The sequence below is a fragment of the Pimephales promelas genome, chromosome 8 (assembly GCF_988280905.1).
Source record: "Pimephales promelas chromosome 8, fPimPro1.hap1.1, whole genome shotgun sequence".
NCBI lineage: Eukaryota > Metazoa > Chordata > Actinopteri > Cypriniformes > Leuciscidae > Pimephales > Pimephales promelas.
Window position 1 is genome coordinate 34,733,651 of NC_142776.1, and position 26,065 is coordinate 34,759,715.

At 37.7% G+C, this 26,065-nt stretch overlaps 1 protein-coding gene across 10 annotated transcripts in view; it reads right to left on the reverse strand.

Moving 5' to 3' along the window:
• ptprt (protein tyrosine phosphatase receptor type T) overlaps positions 1-26,065 on the reverse strand; it is a 259,071-nt gene that overhangs the window by 35,359 nt on the left and 197,647 nt on the right. For all 10 annotated transcript variants that reach the window (XM_089134443.1, XM_089134444.1, XM_089134449.1 and 7 more), the window contains 5 exons: positions 25,433-25,584; positions 20,472-20,549; positions 20,203-20,238; positions 10,344-10,531; positions 2,875-2,962 (listed from right to left, as the gene is read on the reverse strand). In XM_089134443.1, coding sequence (XP_088990569.1) covers positions 2,875-2,962; positions 10,344-10,531; positions 20,203-20,238; positions 20,472-20,549; positions 25,433-25,584 — 542 coding nt within the window. The remainder of the gene's footprint in view (positions 1-2,874; positions 2,963-10,343; positions 10,532-20,202; positions 20,239-20,471; positions 20,550-25,432; positions 25,585-26,065) is intronic.

Below are 26,065 nucleotides of genomic sequence, written 5' to 3' on the forward strand. Positions count from 1 at the left end.
TAAGATCAGGTTTATCTCCCAGCAAATGTTTATATAAAAATGAATGAAATTCCTGTATAACACTTCAATTTTAACTCAGTACAGGGCGGTTAGGTGCCGCTTTAACATTCCATTACCAAGCTCTCTCTGTTTCACTTTCTGTTGTGCACCATGATGTCATTGTCCTCAGCTTTAGGATCAGACCCTTGGCCATGCTGTGACTCATCCGTTCATTTCCAAACCTGCTGCCAAAGCATTTACTGCAATCTCAGTCCAAACAGAGCTTGCGAAGATGCTCAACAGCATGCATCTGTCAAATGCACAGTGCCAAATTATAGTATGCTCACTGTCTGTACCTCCCTCACTCCCATAATTGATGAAATATAATAATGAGGAATCAATTGGAAAAGATACAAAAATCTCAGTGTACACAGGGAAGGAGAAATTGGTTTTGAAGGTGAGCAGGAGTAAATACGAGCTGTCGTCCCAACACCCCCTTCTCATTCTTTGATATGTAAATGTTTGCCAATAACAGTTTATTTTGGGTGTAGAGTCTCGTGAATTATAGATGACCATATGGGCTTGAATGGCTGACACTGCCTGCAGAAACACTGAAGGGATGAGCGAGACTGGACAGATGTCTCTAATTGAAACGGCTTTCCTAATCTCCCATAAATTGTCAAAGTTAATCAAGCAATGCACGGCCAATTTTGTTTGTGGGTTAATTTTTTTCTTGGCTCAGTTTGTAAGACATCGCTCCAATCTGGGGTGGTTAAACATGAATTCACATAATGAAATGCTTCACAAAACATCTTCCTCCTTTGGCTGGTTGACTTCAGACTTTTAAGTTACTTAAAAACCCATTTTCCAAGTCCACACGCAATACAGTTTGATATTAAATGTAGTCACAAGTTATTATCATATATAGTAGGACTGGAACAATCTGCTTCAGAATATATATAATCATAATAGTTTTCATTTTTTGTGTGCTACTCTTTTAGTCAGTATGAGACATACTTATTTAACTGTTAATGGGATGTTTTGTTAAATGCAATATATTATTTATGGCTAAAGTCACAGTTACAAGCAAACCAACGCCCTAGGCACCTAATGTTAAATAAAGCCATCAACATTTTCACTATTTTTCCACAAAAATGATCCTTTGTACTGATGAACAGCCTGATGGACAGTTTTCATTAGCAACTCGCATAATTAAGCGGGTTTAACTAATAGCAAATTCATCATAATACCCGCTGGCCATCAGCGACTGACAGGTTATTTCATTTAGCCCACTGTTTCATCTCGTGTTAAGAGCGCTGTGGCAGTGACAACTAAATGATGTAGAAGAAATATGTCAACAACTAGATATTACTGAATGCTGCAACATTAACAAAAGAATTAACAAAGTGTACCATTGCAAATACCTTTACGAGGTCTCGTTCTTGTCATGGCCTTGACGGTCTTTGGTCTTGGTCTTGTCTAGGTCTCGCTGTCTCAGACCAACATAGTGGTCAGGGGATTTAGCAATTCAATACAATATCCACGACGATATCCGCAACAGATTGAAGCGCGCGTCCGAGTGAAGACGGTGCGGTGTGCGTGAGCCACACGAGAAAACGTTTGCTTTTTCCCGTCTCGACTTGGTCTCGGTCTTGGTCTCGACTTGGTCTCGGTCTTGGTCTTGTCTTGGTCTCGATCTTGGTCTCGATCTTGGTCTGGTCTCGGTCTTGGTCTTGTCTTGGTCTCGATCTTGGTCTCGGTCTTGGTCTCGACTTGGTCTCGGTATTGATTTTGGTCTCAGTCTTGGTCTCGGTCTTGGTCTCAACTTGGTCCCAACTTGGTCTCGGTCTTGATCTTGGTCTCAGTCTTGGTCTCGACTTGCTCTCGGTCTTGTTCTCGACTTGGTCTCGTCTTGGTCTCGGTCTTGGTCTCGACTTGGTCTCGGTATTGATCTTGGTCTCAGTCTTGGTCTCGACTTGGTCTCGGTCTTGGTCTCGGTCTTGGTCTCGACTTGGTTTCGGTCTTGGTCTCGACTTGGTCTCGGTCTTGGTCTTGTCTTGGTCTCGATCTTGGTCTCGATCTTGGTCCGGTCTCGGTCTTGGTCTCGTCTTGGTCTCGATCTTGGTCTCGGTCTTGGTCTCGACTTGGTCTCGGTATTGATCTTGGTCTCAGTCTTGGTCTCGACTTGGTCTCGGTCTTGGTCTCGGTCTTGGTCTCGACTTGGTCTCGGTCTTGGTCTCAACTTGGTCTTGGTCTCAACTTGGTCTCAACTTGGTCTCTGTCTTGATCTTGGTCTTAGTCTTGGTCTCGACTTGGTCTCGGTCTTGGTCTCAACTTGGTCTCAACTTGGTCTCGGTCTTGATCTTGGTCTCAGTCTTGGTCTCGATTTGCTCTCGATCTTGTTCTCGACTTGGTCTCGTCTTGGTCTCGACTTGGTCTCGATACCCTCTGGTCTTGGTAGTGTCTTGATCTCGGTTTAGGCGGTCTTGACTACAAGTCTAGCAAATACCATGTTTTGACATTTAAAAAGAATTTTTGAAATACTTTGAAATACCTTTTTGTAAGAAGTGGTACAATATTGTACAATAATGTGTTTTTTGGACATGGTACTACGGTACCTTAAAGTGCTCTAAATGTTGTAAACGAAAACGCTAACAATTCAGTATAACACTATTTATCAAAAGTGCCATGACATTACTTTCTGACATCGTCACTGTAGTGTACTTTCACAGTACTTTCTTATTGGAAATATGATATATTAAAAACAGGGCTTCCACAGAGTATAGAAATAAATAGTCATTTGTGTGTTCGGGGTGATTAGGTGAAAGAACCCCAAAATTTGACCTTTTAGAACTTTAGAACCCCATTTAGAACCCTTGTTGTTTCAGTACTCACAAGCGATGATATTGCCGTAGCGATTCTTGTTGCGGTTCTCGTCCTTCTTGGCAGTTTCCCATGGGGCTGTTTGTCCCTCGGCCAGACCCTGGAATCAAATCAAAAAAACTTTCAATTCCAAATGTTCATCCATTACAGAGACTGCGTATACGTATACAGATAAAGCTAAAAGGCATATTAGAAGTTCATCTTTTCCCACTTTGAGATGCTTTTCTGAAATAGCACGCCAGGTTAGGTGACTATTTTTCCTTGATATCACTGAAAGACTCTTGAGTGTGGAAGAGTCTGGTAATTGTAGACTCATTATTTTGCCATGGGGCAAAGACAAGACTCTGAAATTTCTGACAAGAGTGGCCACTAAATGGTGGCCACTTAAAGTTGTGGTCCAATCTTCATCCTGTCCACCCCACACACAAGACAAGCCATTTACTGTGACAGATCAAGAGAAACAACAGGGGTCCGTGTCTGCATTATAGAAAGACTTCATGGACAAAGTGGTTCAAAACAAGCACATTTTAAAGATGAATTTGAGGGTTGATTCAGTTAACTGAAGGCATGTGAAATAACAGAAACAGAGATTCGGACGAAGATAATGCTCATGATGTGTCACTTTTCTTTGCTTCTGTTTTTCACATTTAGCCTAATTCATGGCAAAACAATATACAAATTATGTAAATTCACTGGAAGGTTTCCATAATTGATAATGTTATTGACATGATCTCATATACTGTCAGTGAAAGAACTCATTATTACCAGTTTGTATAATTAAGCGAGTTTAACTAATAGAAAAATTCATAATAATTTAATATATATAACATACAGGATATTTTATTTGGCCCACTGTTTCATCTCATTTTAATATTGACCACTGCTGTATATCTTTTAGGAAAATTACAATTGAATTGTGCAGCTGCATTAATAAAAAAAGTAATACTAAATTAATACATAAGACAAAATGAAAGTATTAAAATAAGAAATATATATAACAGTCACACACAAAAAAAAATATTTTTGTATATAACATTGTTATATAAAATGTTATCATTTTTTTTTGTATAACATATATAAAAATATCTATTTTTTCATATAGATTGTTTTGGTTGGGTGAACCAATCTGCATCAGATGGGGTCATGTATGTAGAAGAAATGTTTCTCTCTCCCAAGGCTGTACGATGTATCCCATCTGGAACGAGTGAAGCGTCAAAGCCTGAACATACAGACCGTATCATCTCTCCTGTACTGTTCCTTCACGTGCATTAAACATGATCTGGCACCTGTGAAAGTCCAAACCTTACAAAACCTCATTTTTGTTGAACCTCTGTTTCATGTGTGAAATAAATATGATCTGGCAACCCTTCCAATAAATCAGTCACATTCCACTGCAGGGATACTGGGATCTGGCAACCCCCGTCCATGGTGACATTATAATCACGGTACATTAAGGATAACTGAGTCAGTTATAGCCAAACTCTCTGTCTGCCTGTCAGAATGTCATGCTAAAACTGTTTGAAGGCTTCTTAATGATACATTTTGAGACATCTGGAGAGAATAGCTACACAAAAGGCCTTAAACCTTTGTCTTTTGGTAGTGAGCCAAACTTATTCATCTGTTCAGTACTGGATTTCTCATGCAACCGCCAAAAATGTTCTCACTGGAGCCTCTCTCGTCTTGCGATCTCAATGCTGAATTTGTACGAGTGATTAAAAAGTGGCTAATTCCTACTAATTCATATGACCTCATTCGTACGATTTGTCTAAACCCACGTGATGGGTATGTTTAGGGGCGGGGTCAGGGGTAGGTCATTCGTACGAATTCATACAAATTAGTCAATTCGTAAAATTTAGCAAAAACCTTACTAATACCTACCAGTGAGTTCGTACGAATTGTTACAAATTAGCCACCTCGTAAAATTCAAACGAATTGCCGCGAGATCGGGTTGGATCTTCTGTTTTCGTTACTATTAAAGGGGTCATAAACTGTCTTTTTTAAAAAAAAATTATATTGTTGTCTGAGGTCAGCTTATGTCGTTACCTTGATTTTTACATTTAAAAACATCAAAATTAATAAGTAAGTTGTAATATATTTGTTACTATGACTGTCATGCTTGTGCTATTGAGTTGATGATGATAACTTTGTGTTTTTGGGATGGGTGTTGAGCGTCGTCTTCCACGTGAAACGGAGCTGAACCATTGACGAGTTAAAAAGCATATTACTACCAAAACACATTCGACATGGATTAGTAACACAATTGTTTTCACTTACTGATGACATCATACCCTCAGCCAGCAGGTACAGCAGATTCCATCATAGTCGTTGCTGGGTTAAGGCCATTGCACACTGAGTCTGAAATTTTCAAATGCATTTTTTTTCGTATTCGTGATTCGGTGACTCTGAATTGTCAAAACACCATTCAAACACCATTCAAACTGCTTGCTATGGATGCAAAAAAAGCCGAAAATCGAACCCAATTCGTTTTTTTTTTTGTCACGGACGAAAGTTTTGGAGGCAGTGTGCAAGCGTGATTGTCATAACGCGAGGTAGTATTTATTTTTTAGTTCGCGAATTTCGGACTCAGTGAGCAATGGCCTTTACTGTCGCGTACGTAAGTGTGGGGCGGAGCTACACTCTCAGAAAAAAAGGTACGAAAGCTGTCACTTGGGCGGTACCTTTTCAAAAGGTAGACTTTTGTACCTAAAGGGTGCATATTGGTACCTTCATGGTACACTTTTGGACCTAAAGGGTGCATATTGGTACCTTGATGGTACATATTTGTACCTTTAGGTACAAAAGTGTACCTTTTTGGAAAGGTACCGCCCCAGTGACAGCTTTCGTACCTTTTTTTCCTGACAGTGTATCGAATTAAGGATGAGATCCTTTTGGCGTAGTAGGGGCATGCCTGTTTTGGTGATGATTTCAAATATCAACATTGGCCAAAAAAGTTTTTCAAAAACTACTGATCCCACCTTTAATACTACAAAAAAAGTGACGAAAAGACAGGGAACAAACAAACAAACAAACAAACAAACAAACCGCTGTTACACTATGTGTGTGGGTACAAAGACAGCAAACAAACTGTCAGACCTCTTCTAACAACACATGATAAACATCATCTACATCTCCAATACGAAAATTTTCATAATCCTTCCACACTTTGCATTCATCACTTTATGTTTTTATCATTTCATTGTCTTAAATATCCACATACTTTATGGGACCACTGTAACCTTCTCCATATTTCACGTACCACCATTAACTACTCGCTTTTTCTTCTCTTTCTAATATGAGCACAGATGCAGGATCACACATCTGTCAGGCTGAGATTAATGATGCGATTGTGCTGACATACACACAGGTGGCCATCATCAGCTTTTACCAACATCATCAGATCCGCATCATTCACTCCCTGTCCATCATATCTCATCCGTACCCTCTCCATCCCTTCTCAACTCTCTCTCTCTATATATATATACACACAACCCCATTAAATTTCAATTCAAAACTAAATATTCTTTTAAATGACTGATATACCCACTTGATATATTCATAACTGGGAAAATGATTTTGAACAACATCCAACAATTTTAACTAATAATGTTAAATATTCAATTAAAAATATGAACTTAAATTAAATTAACTTAAATTTAAATATAAAATTAAATTAAATGAGTCAGATTATCTACTGATGAATCATAACGTGCAGATTGAAAGCATTTTATAACACCTATTTGTCATTGTGAGTTGATTTTAATTCATTAGCTAATTAGCTCATCGCTCTATTTTAGAGTGTTAAAAGGCAAAGTTAAATTATTGAGTAGCAGTAACATTAAAATCTCATTTGCAGTAAAAAAACAGCTCTAAATTCACAGTAAAACATGCAATATGGGAAATGCAGTATTTGCCCCTAATGTGCTCTCTCGCTCATATCAGCCAGTCACAAGCCAGTAAGCAAACACTCCATTCAACTCAGTGTAAATGTATTGAGCCTCTCCTCTTTCACTGCATATTAGGAAAAATGACTTATTTCTGAGTCAAGGATAGAGAATGGCTGATGCAAAAAGCTGCCAACTTCATTTGCAGGAGGCTGAGAGGAACTTGTGAGGCAAATCAGGTTAGAAGAGAGAGGCGATAACAAAAAGGCGTTATAAAAACGTCTGCCTTGATGAACGACCCTTTAAACAAGGAGGCACGAGCTCCGGTGCTTTCCGACTGCCTATGACAGGCATGAGCCGCCAGCAATACATCTATCTCATGTTTACCTCTACACTTCGGACGGCCCAAAGCAGCCTATATAGGCTAGTCCCATTCCAATTGTGAAATTAGGCTAGACCTATCCCAGTTCTTAATTATCAAGTGATCCTGAGAAAGAGAAGAGGTTAGGGTTGACCTCTTTCTAGATCTCCTTTATGTGAAGCGCATTATTTATTTATTTATTTGTGAAAACCTAAATTGGACTATAGATCATGTACTGCAATTTTGATGTGCATTCTGTTGTCTCTGAATGGTAAATCAGATGTATGACAGACATTTCTTCTTTAAAAATCCAATATCTTTGACCTTTTAAAGATGCTCTCAATCCAGGTGATTGAAAATTTGGATGCAGAGAGCATTCCTCCCACTATAATTCAAAGATATCTCTTGTAGCCAGAGCTATCCATCAAGACTGGTGGTCTGAATACACAATGATAAGCAAACTATTATTTAAACTCTTCCTCAAATAAATGTCTCTGCTGAATCATGTTCATACACTCCTTTAGCCTACCTAAGACTATACCTGCTCAGAATAACTGATTTCAGACAAGAATCCATATTACAATTTTGAATAAGATGTTTACAAGCCAAAATGTTCAGAACATGCCAACACTGATAATCTAATACGCATGATCATACTAGAGTAGTTTATTCATGAAAACCATTTCTCTCATCTTGGAAGGCAAAAGGATAAAACATTTTAAAATTACTTACTAAAATTAAAGGAACATATGGCCTCAAAAATTCTGAATTGTGCATCAACTTTTACTCACCCTCGCATCTTTATGGTCTGTTTGTCAAAAAAACTACTTCATAGCTTTAGAAGATTTAGCTCAAAATTGAATTCATTAAAGTGCTTTATTTGATGCTTTAATTTTAATTGCATGGACAAGAGCGAACAGATATCTCAAGCTTGTGTTTCACAGAAGAAAGAAAGCATTTAGAATGACACAAGGGTGAATAAATGATTACAGAATTGTCATTTTTTAATGAAAACAAATCACAAAGTAACTGGAACTCACACAAAGCAGCTACTTCAAAGCCACAAATGGTAGGAAATACATTTAGAGGAAAAATAAATGACCTTATCAAAAGTCAATTTTAGATCTCTTGTTAGCGGTATTCTTCCTCTAGCCTAGCGCACTTCAACTTCTAAACAAAATAACAGAGCCACAACAATGTCAATGCACACTCTTCCAATCATAAAACTGTTTACCTTATTAAAACATCCGCAACTTAAAAATGGAAAAAAAAAATCCACACACAAAAAAACACAAATTTTTCTTTTCAAATGACAAGGAGACAATCTAACAGACGCAGTTTGTATGTTGGTGACCTTCGTGAATAAGCAAAGGAATTCTGTATTTGTATTATTAAAGTGAGCAGATCAGTTGTAGAGACTGCAGACATAAGTTATCCTTCAAACTCCAGGTTGGCGTGCTTTTTTTTACTAGAAAACTAGAATACGACATGCTATTGATTGACACAAAGCTCATATTCATACCCATACAGGTTTAGACAGTGAAAGATAATTGGTTTTATTGTCACGGGGGTTGATGTTTCGTGAACCACTGTGTGGGGAGATTTTTCCTATATGAGCTTCGTATCATACTTGGTTACAAACGTAACACCCGAGAATACGCAGTGGTTCTCCTTCCCTCAGATTTATTGAAGCTTACATGTAAAACCAATTGCAACTGCACAGCGAGCACAGTGAGTGACCGGCTCTCTCATTGGCTGTGCTGCAGCAACTGCACATCCAATGGCGAAGGCACCAATGGTCTTCCAATGGTGAAGACCGCCGAATTGGGCGTGGCTACACCAAAAAAAGGAGCCCGAATTCGCCATTATAGCAGGTTTAAATCAACTGTAGTAACTGAGTACGTTCCCTTTTTCGAGAATGGTCACTGTATATTGCGTAGCTATACACAGTGGGGACGCAATGCAAACTGGGTAAATACACTGAAAAGGCCGAACACCGTCGGGTCTGAATCATATATATTAGGGCTGGGTATTGACACAAATTTCACAATTCGTTTCGATTTCGATTCACGAGCTTGCAATTCGATTTCGATTCCAAATCGATTCGATTCAATATTGATTATTTTGGATATCAGTTACAATAAATGGCAAATTTTCTCAAGGAAATCAAATCTCTTAACTAATGCTGTAAACTATGGGAGTCTAGGTGTAGCCTAGGCTTCATTAGCCTAATATGAAGGTAATAATGAACTGTTTTGTAGCTATACAAACACTTAAATTACACTTTTATTTATTTTTATAATAAGAAGATTGTGTGAAATATAAACATTTAAATGGTGGCTGTCATAAAAACTTGCCAGATTTATTCAAATATGCATTAAAGATTGAAAAACATTAAGATTATAATGTAATATGGTGTATATATTTAGCAAAATGCTCCTCTCTAGAGATATTTTTTCTAGCTGACTAACGAGTTTATGTGGGTTTTCTGAGGTAAATATGACGATACATGACATTGATTACAAGCTGTTTAACTGACATCTTTCCACGGTTGAAATGCTGATTGAGCGAATCAATGTGACGCGATACGGATTTCCATAAGTTGTACTCTATCTTTTAAGACACTTTCAGATGCTCATTCATGTTTATTTCGCGCTGTGACTGGTATTATTAAGCCGGAAGAGAGATCATGTGCTGCTGCTTCTCTTGAGCTGCGTCAGAGCGATCTCATGCCACAGCGCCAAAACCTTATTTATGTTTTTGAATTTCTAAAGAAAATGTACGTAATTTGAAAATTGATACTTTCATATCAATAATAACAAAGGACAAAGATTATTGCGATTTTTTGGATGCGCGCAGCCGCGATACAATGATCCATTCATTCAAATGAAACAGGATGACTAATCGATTCTTGAGATTTAAGGGTCGATATCGGTTTGTAAAAATGAGAATCGATTAATATCGAGAAATCGATATTTATTACCCAGCCCTAATATATATAGTGATGTCACTAAGCTCATACCACAAAATAATATACAAATAGATCAGACACCGTCGGGACTAATAAAAATATAGGGACCAAAACAGCCAGAAGCTGGTTCATAGTTAGGGATAGTGTGCTTATGTCGAGTCTAATCATAAAGAAAGGACCTTCGCCTGCAGACGAGAAGGGATTATTAAAAAGTTTCATTTTCGTTGATGTCAATCACTCAAGCTCAGCACACAGATTTCGTTCTTACCTCGTACTCCTCTTTAAAGCCGTAACCCTGTCCACATTTCATCTGGGTGATGTGTTGGAGTAAGTCTGCCACTCTGATGGCCGGTTGGAACTGGCCGGCCTGGTAGGACATCTCCACTGACTCACAGCCTCCATAAGGGTATGTCTGGATGGTCATCGAGGGCTGGGACATCTCACTGTGGCTGCCATCTGTGGAGGAACAATTCAAAATCCTTGAGTACCCATCACCAATGTCCGATTGCCGAATGGAAGTTTGCTGGTTTGATCCCCAAACCATGAGCAAGGCACTGATCACTGGGTTATTTCTTTCCTTTATTTATGGCATAAAGCTCTATGTGAAAAGTTACCTTAGAGCAGTGTGTTTCGTTTACAAATTATCTTGAAAAGGCATAATTCATTTTTACAACCTGTTGGATCTCCCATGTATGTTACAATCTATAAATGTAAAAGCCTTAGGCAAACGAACTAGAAAATTTGCAGGTTGAACTGGATATCTATTTCAGACCATCTGAAGATCAAATTGGATTATTTTAATTGTTCCTGCTACTAATATTATAAAAATTTAAATATTATAAATAAATACATAAATATAGTGTTAAATGTAATGACTCTCCTCCAATATTTATAAATGAATATATATTTAATATATAAATATGTATGAAATAAAGGTGACTTGACTTAATTTAAAAAAAAATGTCCTCACCGTGACATCCCTAGTGTATACTTAATTTCATATATAGCTTTTAGGAGTATGCTAGCTCATAGAAGAGCACAAAGCAAACAGACGTTGGCTAAAATACACAAAATATCATTTTGTTTTTATGGGGTTTAATTAACCTAGCCAATGACAGCATACAGATACCACAAATTCTGTAGAACTGCAAAATAAATAAATAAATGACAAAGAAAAAACAAATATTTGCAGTCTAGGATCTCATGTTGCTCTCAAAAAAGCACAGCTTTGTTTACTGTGCACTAATACCTCTCAATCAAGACCAAACCCATCTCAGCTAATCTCAGCTAAGACCTAGACTACTGTGAGCATCTCGGCTTCACTCAATCACAGACTTCAGAGGACACTTATGGATGACAATATACTGAGTCCGTCATTGCAAACTCTTATAGGATAAGACTGGGAAGTAGTTTATTGATGTTAATGAGTTCATTAGCAAGTGGAATGGGGGGAGAATTTTTTTCATTTGGCCTCCTTTAACCAGATAAAGCATAATTCAGATGTAAAGAGGGATGGGATATTACTCAACAAATTATTAATGCGTCTATTTGCATCTTAATCGCCTTGAAAATTCATTATACACTTAAAGTAATTCTGGGGCTGAAAAATTTATAATCCACACCAAACGTCTACGCTTTCGACATGGCAAAATATGAGTAATTTTGCATGACGCGTTTGTGCCATTGCATTTCTAGCGCCAGAAGCAAAAAGTTGAAAGTATTAGCGAAAGACGATGTATTATGAAGAGAACGATTATGCCAGCATCATAGCTTCAGGAGGGTCTTTTTAAAGTGCACAAAAAAATAACCAGCAAAGAGATGCTGAGACTGTTCAATGATACTGAACAAGTTCACAACCAGCACACACACTGACTGATCAGTGCACTTTGCAATTTGTTTAGCTTTCAAAACTTACAGTACATAGGCGGCTACTGAGTAATGACGCAAAGAGATCCGGTTCCTGTTGACTTGTATGGACAAAAAATACAATGGAAGTCAATTGGAACTCTAATCAATTGGAAGTCTATCCCATTAAGTTATGTAATTTACAGAGACCAATATATATATATATATATATATATATATATGAAGAGTTCAGATGCAAAAGCCTCTAAATGCCATTCGAAATTTTCTTCTTTAATGATGATTTTTATCAAACTTGTATATTTAAGTTCAGTAATTTCACTTAAATAACAATTAATAGGTAATTATCATTGCCATTTAAGTGAAAATCACTGAACTTAAATATACAAGCTTGATAAAAATGATCATTCTAGAAGAAAATTTCAAATGGCACTTAGAGGCTTTTGCATCTGAACTCTTCACATATATATTTCAGATATTCACACTTTCCCAACAATAAATGATCCAGTGGATCTCTAAAGAACAATGCAATTACACCAAGCCAAAAACGAAACCCAACCGCCTCAAGTGAGAAAAGCTTAAAAGTAAGACCCTGACAGCAGCAAAAACACTATTGAGCACAAAACAATGATACTTAAATATTCCAAGTCATGATATTTATTTTGGTCTAGGTAAATTCAAATTGGAAAAGAAGATGGCAACATACAAACAGTAAAAGAGAAAGAAAAGTGTGCGATAGAGAAGTATACACTGGAGACTAAGGTCTCTCAATTTACTGCCCCTCCTTCTGCCTTTCTCCTATCAATTTTTTCTTAATTAATTATTCATGTGTTTTTGTCTCAGCAGCATGAAGCAAATCCCAAAGTGGTGGCCCAGTGGGTGTATTATGTTGTTAAAATGCGCCCTGCCACATATCCAACCCAGGGAAATATCGAAGAACTCCTGCTCTAGAAACAAAAGGTCAGCTGCACATTGTAGGGGACCTTATATATCAGACAAGTTAACAGTTTATGGGAAAACTGTTAGGTTTTGTAGTTTTCAATCTATAGAATGAAGAGTTCTGACAGCTGATACAGTACGCTTCATAAAATAAATTAAACTAAACCATTAGCAGATTCTACTGTGAGGTCATACACTCTTAGAAGAAAAGGTTCTATCAGCGCTATGTATTTGGAACCCCTAAAAGGTTCTATACACTCTTAAAAAAAGGGTTCCTCTGGGATCTAAATAGAACCCTGGGGTAACATACTTGGCCAATAGAACCTTTTACCAAAAAAAAAAAATGGTTCTTGGAGTTCCATATATGAAGCGGGCGATGGAACCATTTCTGGTTCTAAATAGAACCATTTCTACTAAGAGTGTATGGGATTTTGTTTAGTCCTACAAACAAGTTAAGATGATGGCAACATAAAAAAAAAAAAAACCCAAATGGAAAAAAATATTAAACAGCATTCTCATATAGGTAGTAATGTGCATAGTTTCTGCACCAAGCAGTAAAATAAATCAATTTTTACATTTCTGTAAAATGTTTATTCATTAATAATGACTAAAAAACTTTATTTGTGTAAAAAATTATGATAAATGACAAACAGCAGAATGTGATTTATCTGCATGGGTAACCACTATCCATGTGCATGATAGTACACAAAAGAATATTTCTTTCTATTACAATCCTTTTTCTGATTCATACAGGCCAAAATTGCATTTTGATATCTTATATTTACTCTACTTCTCTAAAAGAGCAAAATCTTGTTCTAATTTATTGCACATCTGCACATATGTCTCTTCTCTTTGTTCTCTCTGCATTCCTCACAGTTGCAAAACATAGGTTTGAAATGATAAAACAATATCAATACTGTTAAAAAAAAGGTATGCAGTTTTGAAACTACTCGTGCATTTATCCACATGCTACAATGCAACTCAATATTACAATGTGTGTATTGGACTATGTTATTAAGCATACAGTTCATGTTATATATCAAGTAAAACAACTATTGTCCTTACAGAGGTAATTTTCTCATTTCGGTCCTGTTCCATCCCATAATGGCTTCTTTCATTTAAGCATGAACTCTTTGTGGCCACTGCATAATGTGCATTCAGATGTAAACAGATAAAATCACATTAAAGCTCAATTATCGGCATGCACAATTACATTATGATAAACTACTATGGTGTTTGTCATTAACAATAATTACCTGACAAGTCACATTAAAGCACAGGTGACTAAATAACGACATTGCAAATTACTTGCAAATGTCATATGTGAATGGGAACATTGGAGGAAAATATGAGTATATGTGCACAGCGCTGTCAGGTAAAAATAAACGAAACATAAAATATGCAATATGAAGCTTTGCTATTTCGAACTTTTTGTCCTTGGCTACAAATACTGCATGTCAACAATGCTTGTCTCATTTGTGTCTTTTTATTTTAAGACACTCCATTAAGTCTTGCGAGCTCTGAAAGAGCAACCTCTGAGCAATGTTATCACGCTGAATGTCATTACGCTGGGTTAAAAGCTGGAGTTGTCAGGCGCCTTTCAGCAGAATCAAGCCCGTCCCATAGCGGGTTATCCATTTCCCGGCTCTAAAACTATTGTTTCTCCATGAAATAGAACCCTGTTGTCTCTCTCTCTCTCTGTTCCCATTTCTGTTCCTTTTTTTTAGTTTCCATCGATCAGATACACTACACTACAACATCTAAATCCTTCACTCTTTATCTTGCTCTAATACACTGCACATGCCCTTCTTCTCTACCATTATCCTCTCTTTCCTCTCTCTCAAGCGCAAAAAAAAAAAGTTCACCATTGGACTACTCATCAGATGCATTGATGATCATTATCTCTGCGTGGTTTACTGGAAAAATGATTTTAAGAAACAGTCGGCTCGAGTCCTCCCAGACAGTTCCTGTATGCGATTATCGGGGCTTTCATCCCGCAACATGATCGATAGCCTGTAAATGAACTGGAAGCCTCACATAATAGGCAGGTTTATAAATGATTAGGGACCGCCACTCTTTCTCGACCTCGTAATCTCAGCGACATCGTTTCGGCAGGGAGCATCTCCAGAACAGAAATATGAGCGTCTCCACTCGGAGCGAGTGATGGTGTCTGTAAAACACAATGAAAAAGCCTTCTTGCTCATTTAATGCCCCATTCTTTTATCTGCACTAGTGGCTGTGTTTCCTGCTATCTTCTCTCCATCTCACTATCTTTACCCTCCACTCGATTTCACCTTTTCAATTCTTCTTTACACAATCCCTTCTTATTACAGTGATTGTTAGACACTAATCCATTCAACAGTTGTTTTGTAGATAGGCCTACTTTCAATCTCACTTGTGCTATCTATGTATTCCTTTTTTTAAATAAACCTATTCAACAATAAAGTCAACATGCATTTGAAACCCATTTAACTGCCGTGACATAATTACCCAATAAAATCACCTGAAATAGAAAGTCATTTCATATGCAAAGGCAGTAAAAAAACACTTTATTTTATGGATTGCAGGTGCACAATACAACTAGGAGTGTGTTTTAAGAAAGCAAAATTAAAATTTGAATTTGATTTAAACTGTATCTTACTGGCAATGATTACATCATTCTAATTTGTAGCGTCTGATTTGTGATTGGTCATTTCTACATTTCTATTAATCATATGTAGCAAAGACTTCAGCACACAGAATAAATCCCGCCCTCTAAATAAAAGAGCCAATCGCTGATTTGTAAAGTCATTGAGTCACTGCAGGCTCATCCAGCATGTCATGATTTGAGCGTTAAGAAACAAAATTTATGAGACAGTTCTTGTCAGATTAATCATAAGCTTTTGATGTTTCCCATTTCAAAGAAACAGAAGCTGTACTGTACTTGCATGACTGAAATATCTGCCCGAGAGGAGTTTCAAAGATGGCCGCTGTGTGAAACTACTTGCCTTAAAGGGACTTTTTTGTATTACAAGGCAGTTTTGTATTGTGTTGATTCCGTTGCACAGCAATACACGAGCAAAACACAGTGAAAACACGAGTACCGTTCAAAAGTTCAGGGTCAGTAAGATTTGTTTTTAAAGAAGTAAACTTTTATTTAAGACTTTTACTTTGTTACAAAAAAAGCTATTTTAAATAGATTATGTTCTTTTGAACTTTCCTGAAGTTCCTTAACTTTCACAGAATCCTGAAGAAATGTATCATGGTTTCCACAAAAATATGAAGCAGCACAACGGTTTTCAACATTGATAATAATAAGAAATGTTTCTTGAGCTGGAGATCATCATATTAGAATGATTTCTGAAGGTTTCTAACAGTGATGTTGAAAATTCAGCTTTGCCACTAAAATAGAAAACAGTTTTTCCAAACATATTTCACAATATTACTGTTTTTTTGACCAAATAAATGCAGCCTTGGAGACTTCTTAGAAAAACATTTAAAATAATCTTACAGACAACAAACATTTGAACGGTAGTGCATATACAATAGACAATAGATCATATTTATACAGAATCTAAGAATAAAATCTAAATATACTAAAACTACTTTGGCTCGCGATATTTTCTTTAGTATATCTTCTGACGTCACAGAGTTCCACTCGAACTTGCAAGTTCTTTTCCCCTGATCCATTCCTTTCTTCCTCAAATAACTCCCTCTCATTGCAGTTCATCTCTCATCCTCCATCACTACTTGTATGTTATTTGTCTGATCATGCCTCTGCATCACTGGGTCAGGCTGGGATGAATCTCAAAAAACAAGATCTACGAATGTAAAAGCATGATTGTTGCATATTCTTAATGTTTTTTCATCTCTTCCTTTAAAACATCACCTGTGTGATCATCTTGCATCAAGCAAGCCGTCTTCATAACCTCTGTAAATACGTTTCCTCTCAGAGTTTTATTGGCGTTGAGTGCGTATGTGTATTGGGGAGTCACAGTCTCCACTGCTGTGTATCTTAAAACGAGAGTTTTCAAACTCCTGCTAGAAGCAGTCTGGATCAGAGGTGCGTTTAGAGACCCCTGCATCTGAGCCTTTTTAGAGTGAACCTTTGAAATGAGCTTTCGGACTGACTTTAAGCCCCGAGCCCACAAAGATATCTATCAGAAATCCCTTTTGAAAAGCTGCCTGTAAACGCTTTCAATGTCTCCTGAAGAATGAGTAAAGGATGAAGCTTTCCGTGACCAGGAAAAACTTGAAAATGTCAGCAGGTCGAGCTGAAATACTGTAGTTTACTGTAGCAACTAATGCCGAGTTCAGACTGCATGATTTTAGCCACGATTTTGGCTCGCCGACAGGTTTTGAGAAATCGCCGACAAATGCCCGAAATCACAGGCAAATCGGCGCTCGTTCCCGCGAGTGACAATCACGCAGTGTGAATGAACAAAGACGCGAACTGAGAGAATCACAGACGAGTCGCCGACGCCCGTGAGATTGGCATGCTAAATATCTGGACCTGTCGGCGATTCAAAATCCTGCTGTGTGAAAAGTGTTTTGACTGAAAACTACATCGGCGATCACCGGCAGCCAGTGAGAGAGCGAGATACAGAGCAGCAGGGAGTTCGGGGAGGAGTTATAGATCACATATCAACATGATATGGCATTGTTTCAACAAAAAAAGCTTCTTCTCGGTCTATTTGGACACAATAAATGGAAGAAAAATTAGTAGAAATTTGGCAGGAGCAATCGTGTCTGTTTCACCAGCTGTACCACAACCAGGTCGAAAAAAAAAGTCTCACGTGAGAACTCCGGTCTTGCACGTGTGGTGTCGCGCGTTGTTTCCTTTTCATATCTCACGCGTGTTTGTTGTGAAATGTAGTTTGCGTGCAGCGTGCTAGACAGAGTCTGTCGGCGATTTTTCTAAAGTCATGCAGTGTGAAACCTTCTGTCGCCGATCCATCGTCCAGTGTGAACACAGCAGCGACTGAATGCTGGCCAAGATAGTCATGCAGTGTGAAAAGAGCAGCGACCTGACTACTTTGAAAATCGTGCAGTCTGAAAGAGCCATAAAGTGAGTCCCTGGTATGTTTTCATTCATCAGACGTTAGTCAGTGAAGGCCAAGTAAATAGCGGGTTATTGCTATAAATTTGACACATTGTTGAAATCCAATTGTTTGATTTTAAAAATCAGACCACTTTGCAAATGTTTCTCAAAGCTTTCAATGAATCACATGATACTGTGATTAACTCAGTATGAATGATGAAAAATATTGATAACTGGAAACACAAGGAATCCATGCAAGAAGGCAAGCAAGGAAGCTAGAAAGCAAGAAACAAAAATGAATGTCCAAATGAAAAAAGAAAGATAGAATGAAAGGATGGATGATAGAAAGAGGGAACTTAGGAAGAACAATTGAATTAAAAAAGAATGTCAGAAAGGAAGGAAGGAAGGAAGGAATGCCAAACAAATACATTAACAAATGAATAAAGAAAAAAAAGAAAGAATAGAAGAAAGGAAGGAAGGGACCAATGAACAAAAAAGAAATAATAGAAGAAAGAAAGAAAAAAAGCATTAATGAACAAATAAAAGAAGGAAGAACGTATGGACAAATGGAAGGAAGGAAGTATGGACAAATGAAAGAAGGAAGGAATGAATGAAGGAAGGAAGGAAGGAAGGAAGGAAGGAAGGAAGGAAGGAAGGAAGGAAGGAAGGAAGGAAGGAAGGAAGGAAGGAAGGAAGGAAGGAAGGAAGGAAGGAAGGAAGGAAGGAAGGAAGGAAGGAAGGAAGGAAGGAAGGAAGGAAGGAAGGAAGGAAGGAAGGAAGGAAGTATGGACAAATGAAAGAAGGAAGGAAAGAAGGAATGAAGGAAGTATGGACAAATGAAAGAAGGAAGGAAGGAAGGAAGTATGGACAAATGAAAGAAGGAAGGAATGAAGGAAGGAAGCATGGAAGTAAGGAAGTATGGACAAATGAAAGAAGGAAGGAAGGAAGGAAGTATGGACAAATGAAAGAAGGAAGGAATGAAGGAAGTATGGACAAATGAAAGAAGGAAGGAAGGAAGGAAGGAAGGATAAATGAAAGAAGGAAGGAAGTATGGAAAAATAAAAGAAGGGAGGAAGGAATGAAGGAAGTATGGACAAATGAAAGAAGGAAGGAAGGAAGGAATGAAGGAAGTATAGACAAATGAAAGAAGGAAGGAATGAAGGAAGTATGGACAAATGAACGAAGGAAGAAAGAAAGAAAGAAAGGAAGTATGGATAAATGAAAGAAGGAAGAAAGGAAGGAAGTATGGATAAATGAAAGAAGGAAGGAAGTATGGACAAATGAAAGAAGGAAGGAAGGAATGAAGGAAGTATGGACAAATGAACGAAGGAAGGAAGAAAGGAAGGAAGTATGGACAAATGAAAGAAGGAAGGAAGGAAGTATGGACAAATGAAAGAAGGAAGGAAGTATGGACAAATGAAAGAAGGAAGGAATGAAGGAAGTATGGACAAATGAAAGAAGGAAGGAAGGAAGGAAGTATGGACAAATGATGAAGGAAAGAAAGAAGTAAGGAAGCAAGTATGGACAAATGAAAGAAAGAAGGAAGGAAGTATGGACAAATAAAAGAAGGAAGGAAGGAAGGATGTATGGACAAAAGAAAGAAAGAAAGAAAGAAAACCCACATAAACCAGTCAATGAAAGAACAAACAAAAGGAGGAAAGAAGAGAAGAAATGAAGGATGGATGGATATGTTTTTATTATAAGCTATTGTCACTATCTGTGAAATGGTCAGACTGTCTTTGAACACGTTTGTGTGTGTGTGCATGTGTGCTTGTTTCTGTGTGTTTGTGTGAGCGCGCAAAACTCTGTCACACACCAATCTGCCAAATCTGAAAATTAGCATTCCGACAGCTAACGATCTGATTCAAATCGCTTTCCACACATTGGGATATAAACATAGACTTTGTTTGAACTGACAGAGGGCTTTCATTCCTGTAATCTTGCTCAGCGTGTGACGGCGTGAGGAGGACGCCGCTGACTCTACTTAAACCACATTAGCTGCTGCAAAATTACCAGCTGCAATTAGTTTGATGGGATGGGAGCAAAAGTCTCCAGCGCCTGCCTTTGACTTCAAAGGTCAATGTTATGATCTTTCATCATCTAAACCCATACTTTATGACTCAGAGATTTTTCACAGATACACACACAGGTTTGGAATAGAACTGCTAGTGATTCACCTCTGAATATTCACATTATCTAAGATCGGCTTCCTACATTCAGATCAAACGATACAGAAGTAAGGGTTTATCGTAATCCACATCTGTAGAACTGATTTATAATCAGTAGAGGAGGGAAAGTATCTTACCTATAGATGCTGTGGCAGGGACTGGCTCCTTAGAAACTGTAATTAAGAACAAAATCAAACTGAAACCCATTTTTTGCTTTGACACAAAAGCTGTTTTGCTGTATTGTCCTGAGATATTGAGACAGATTTACCAAACAGGGCAAATTAGTGCGAGAGGACAAAGCACGGATGGAAGTGGATTAAATTAAAGAACACAACCACAGCCGGATATCACAACAGTCCAGGTATTTAACTACTCATAAACGCAGTCAACACAGAATGCTACATACCTGAGTAGTAAGAGTTGAGGAGGGTTTTGCTCTGGAGGCCTTTACCCTGGATGGAGAAGGAGCATGGAGAAGAGGAGGCTGGGAAAGAGAGAGGAGAGCACTTAGAATAGACAATTGCTTTCCATCCACCACATCATGTCTAGATTCATAGCAGTGCTGCGTTGTGACAGTATCAGTAATACCAGAATACTAGATTTTGAGGTCACTTTCTGCAAAGGAGACGTCTCACTAATAAACTGCATCATGCTGTAGTCAGCAAGACCTTTAAATGCCATGGACTATTTTGAACATATCCTAGATCTCTATATAGTTTTATAAAGGAAGTCTGATTTTTGAAGACTCACACACAGAAGGACTCCAAAAAAAAAAGTCAGAGCATCACACACTCCTGTAAACTTTCTTTACTCTTGTCGGCTGGAGCTCATATCCTTTTCACTTTCCAGTTGAATCACCTATCACTCCAGATCTCCATTTACACAAATCCCACGTCTCACATGTGTCAGCGCATACGCATTCACTGACTCACATATGGATCTCTACAGAAAATGCTTTCACAGCAAAAGCTCATGAGGTGAGATCGAGATGGAAGGTTAGAGGCAGGTGTCTCGGTGTTCATTTAAATGGTAATACAGCTAAAATGCTGAGTGTGTAGGCTGGGATCGCTATGATCTCTATCTCACACATCTTACGCTGAATCATCTTTAAAAAGCACTGATACAAAAATAAATAAATAATGTGTGATTGTAACTGTGAAGCCAGTGAGAGGACAGTCTGGATATAAATGAGAAAAAAAATGTAATTTACAATATGAGATACTGTATAAAGGTCCACAAGAATGTGGTGCCCTAAGGCGTCATATACTGACGCTTTTGGCATTTCGTCTACATCCAACGCACACGGCACCCTTAAAAGGAGTAGTTCCTTTTTTTTTTAAAAAAAACTTTTGCTGATACTTTACTCTCCCCCATGTCATCCAAGATGTCCATGTCTTTCTTTCTTCAGTCGAAAAGAAATTAAGGTTTTTGATGAAAAAGTTCCAGGATTTTTCTCCATATAATGAACTTCAATGGGAACCAAACAGTTCAAGGTCCAAATGAGATTTTCAGTGCAGTTCAAAAGGCTTTAAACGACATCACACGATGAATAAGGGTCTTATCTAGCGAAAAAATCAGTCATTTAAAAAATAAAAAATAAATATATATATATATATATATATATATATCTATGCTCGCCTTGCTCTGTTCTGTGATGAGCATTCGTGACTCTCCTGTTCAAACTCGTTCATCAAAATTAATTTTTTTTTTTTCGAGTCAAAACTCGAAGGGTCCTTGATAAGACCATTATTCATCGTGTGATGTCGTTTAAAGCCCTTTGAAGCTGCACTGACACTCTCATTTGAACCTTGAACCGTTTGGTTCCCAGTGAAGTCCATTATATGGAGAAAATCCTGGAATGTTTTCATCAAAAACCTTAATTTCTTTTCAACTGAAGAAAGAAAGATGTGGACATCTTGGATGACATGGGGGTGAGTAAATTATCAGCAAAAGTTTTTTTTTAAAGTGAACTACTCCTTCAACGGCAATAAGACGCAGATATATATGGGCAAGAAAGCGCCTCCTAGTGGTCTAACCCTAACACTACCCCAGACCTAAACCTACCCATAACCGAGCAAAGCTCTGTGCGTGTTATATTGACACTTAAGGGTGCCATGTGTGTTGGATTTAGACGAAATTTCAAAAGCGTCACTATATGATGCCGTAGGATGAGAATGCGGTGGTTAGAACACAAGGTCTGACATCTGGAGCGACCAATAAAACTAAAATAATTTTTTTTTTCCACTAAAAGAGGTACGTTGTCTATATAATGTTAGGATTTGCACTGCAAAAATAAAGCAGAAAATGAAATCTAAGAAAATTAAGCAATTAAAAAAATTCCAATCAGGACAACTCTGAAAAGTTTTAGCATGGCAATGGATTTGACAATTTTAATATATTTGGTCTTGGCGGGATAGATCTGCTACACTGCTGCGGAATTGCTGTTGATTACAGAGCAAAAACAGGAACTTGCTACTGCAATACATACTGACAAATAGCAGATACCAATTACCCATAGCAGATCTATACAGGTGGAGCTGGGGAAGGTGGAGGGTTTGACAAACTCTGAAAGTGTGCTGCAAACTGATATAGTGAATAGTAACCACCATTTAAATGCTGAGCCACAAGCTCATTGGCTGCAGATGCGACATGAACCAATAAATGAGTAAATTTATCTTATTGAAAGAATGTTTAGATTTTTTTTTTCTGAACAACAGGACAAAATATTGATTAAGAAAATCATTTTCAGAGATAAAAATCAATTGCAATTTGCAGTTCCAACACAAAAACTACCAGATGCCGCTTTAACGTTTTAGATGAAAGTGTCTGATAGTGTATCACAAGGCCTTTGACACTTAAAGAACTGCTTACAAACAGCAGTTATGAGCTGGGCTGACTTCTAGATTGTTTTTGCTTCAACACCACAGCTGAGATTCATGTCTATAATGAAGAGTCTGTACTTGTGCTATAACAGTGACTCTGAGACCATTAGATAAACAACAGATAAAATAACAGTCTCCAACTACTCCGTGCCTGTAATGATCCGAAATAAACATACCAAATGAACTGCATTTGCACATCAACTGACCAATGACATTCAAAAGAACTGAGAAACCCTACACACAGAACACATTGCCAATCAATGTTGATTTTAAAGGAAGTAAATGTGATCATTATGCATAATGACATTCTCTCTCTCCATGCATCTCTATTGCCTCCTCTTCGTCCAGCTCCATTCAAATTATTCTGTACACAAAGGCCACAGTGACATTTTGTGCAGAAAGCGACTCGTCCTAATTACAGCCCCTTCACAGCATGCCAGAGCCCACTTAAAACTGAGAATGAAAGCACGAGAATGAAAAAAGGCCTAGTGCAAATGCCACTTGCTATTCTTCTCTAGCGCCTTAAAGCGGCACGTCAATAGCGGAGCCTCTTGATATGTAGAACGCTTCGGTCCATGGTGTTTAGTGACAAAATAGCTCTCTGCGATTAGCGATCTCAGATCTGTGAGTGGCAGGTGCGAGACGGTGGCGTCCCATCATTTGGTTTCCTGACGGACGCTTAGTACAGACAAGGTTGAGTTGAGTTAAAATGACAGATTGTTAACCCCTTTTGACACCTTTTAGGGCTTCCCGAGCTCATCACTGGGATGGTGGGAAGTGCAGGAGGGTCATGTGATTGCAGTAATGAGACTGGAGCGCACACACACTCACGTGCTTCAAACGATCGAGGTATTTGGCGAACGTGGCTATTTTATGACCTTTGGACTTTGACTTTTGAGATTAGTGGAAAAGAGCAGGAAGTTCTCTGTTGAGAAGCAGTGTAAAGTGTCTGAAACTATTGCTGTATCTTTGAACATACCTTCTGATGTTCACTTGTGTTTCATTTGTGCTATGACTAGTGAAGAGGAAGAGATGATCGGTTCACACTGTTTGAACTGACGTGGCTATTAAAATTACATTTAGTGTTTGGATTTCATAATAAAATTGACAGTTTGAAGGCTGAGACTCTTTCATATCAAGAATAATTGCGAATTATTGTGTGACGGATGTGCTACAAATAATGTTTAGTGAAGTTTTCACTCAATAGACAACAGCATAGACGAAAAGATGGATCTTGGGATTTAAGAATAGATTATGGTTCAGCAAAATAAAATCGATTAAAATGAACAGTATTTATATCGTTTTTACCTCAGCCACAAAGCGCCCGCGCCCTCAGATCACTTGGACGTGGCTGTGGTTAAAAGCGGTAAAAACGATATAAATACTGTTCGTTTTCTTACACAAACTGCTCGTTTCGTGTCTTAGTCCATCAATGTGTACTTACATTTACGAGTCATTAAATCATGTTTGATTTGGACTTCTCGGTGACCATAGACCTCCATTATATGACTGACAGACAAGAACGGTTTGACCTAAAAATCAAAAATTGAAACTACTGCGGAAACAAAGACACCTACATCTTGGATGCCCTTGAGGTAAGCTAAAACATATCAAAGATTAATCTCAAAGTGAACTCTCCCTTTAATTAAACATCACTGTTTCGGTCAATGATTTTCAGGTTGTCAGAATACCGGTGAATTAATAATAGTTTCCCAACTTTAAATTATGCTGAAAATAACACTTAAGTATTTGTTAAATTATTAATTCATTGATTCATGTATGCATCCATTCATCCATGTGTTCATTTATTTAATTTATTTGTTCATTCAATAATTTTCTTACATTTTCAGTATTCATTCATGCTTTCAGTTCACTATTTTTTTATGTTCTTCATTTATTATTTCCTTCATTCGTGCATTCATTCATTAATTTGCTACTTAAGTTCATTCATAGTTCATATTCATTCATTGCTTAATTTGTCCATTAGTGCATTTGTTTATTCTTTAAAGGGTTAGTTCACCCAAAAAATGAAAATTCTGTCAGTATTTACTCACCCTCATCTTGTTCCAAACCTCTATGTGTTTATTTGTTTCGCTGAACACAAAGAAAGATATTTGGAAGAATGTTTTAATCAAATAGATCTCATTCCCCATTGACTTCCATAGTAGGAAAAATACATACTATGGAAGTCTATGGGGAATGAGATCTGTTTGATTAAAACATTCTTCCAAATATCTTCAGCAGAACAAATAAACACATGGAGGGTTGGAACAACACGAGGGTGAGTAAATACCGACAGAATTTTCATTTTTGGGTGAAGTAACCCTTTAATTTGTTTATTTGTGCATACATTTATTCTCTAATTCATAAATACATTCATTTGATAATGCTAACTTCAACTCATATTGTTATCAGAGCACAGGAACATTTGAAATAAACAGGTAATATGAAAAAACAAGGGCAGCACAAAATTTGCTGAACTCACAGAATCCATTGAGGTCCTGGTTGCTGGTGGAGAACGGATCGTCCTTGTGTAACGTGCTGACTTTTCCTGTGCTTTTATCCGCTGTGCCTACGGGTCCCATCTCTCTCTGCGTACTGCTGCTGGCTGTCTCCTTCTGTTTTTTAGCTAGTTTCCTTCAAATTCAGCCACAACAGGACAAGTTTATACACATGCTCAAAAAGAGAAACTTCATTGTGTTGTTGCAATGCTTCTGGCTAGTGCAAACCGTTTCACTGTTTTCCAATGCGTACTGTAAATGTATGAAAAGTAAAAGTAATGACAGTTTTTAAAATCAGTAACAAACTTAGTTACTGCAAAAATGGCCAGTTTTAGGTTTGATATACAGTATGTGCAACAGCAAGAGAGCACTAAACCAAAGCACCGCCAAAACACTGCTGATAAATTGACATTCAAGATATATACAAGACAAGCTCGCACAGACAGACACTGGGCACATACAGTAGAGGAAAAGAAGTGGGAATGGCGTGACTATTCAAATGGCATCAACTGAAAAAAAAAAATTCTGCAGTGATATTTGCCAGTAAACCTCAAATCCACATTTAGAAAACTCAAAACCTTGCCATGCAGAACAAAGACACTATAAGTCTATTGATC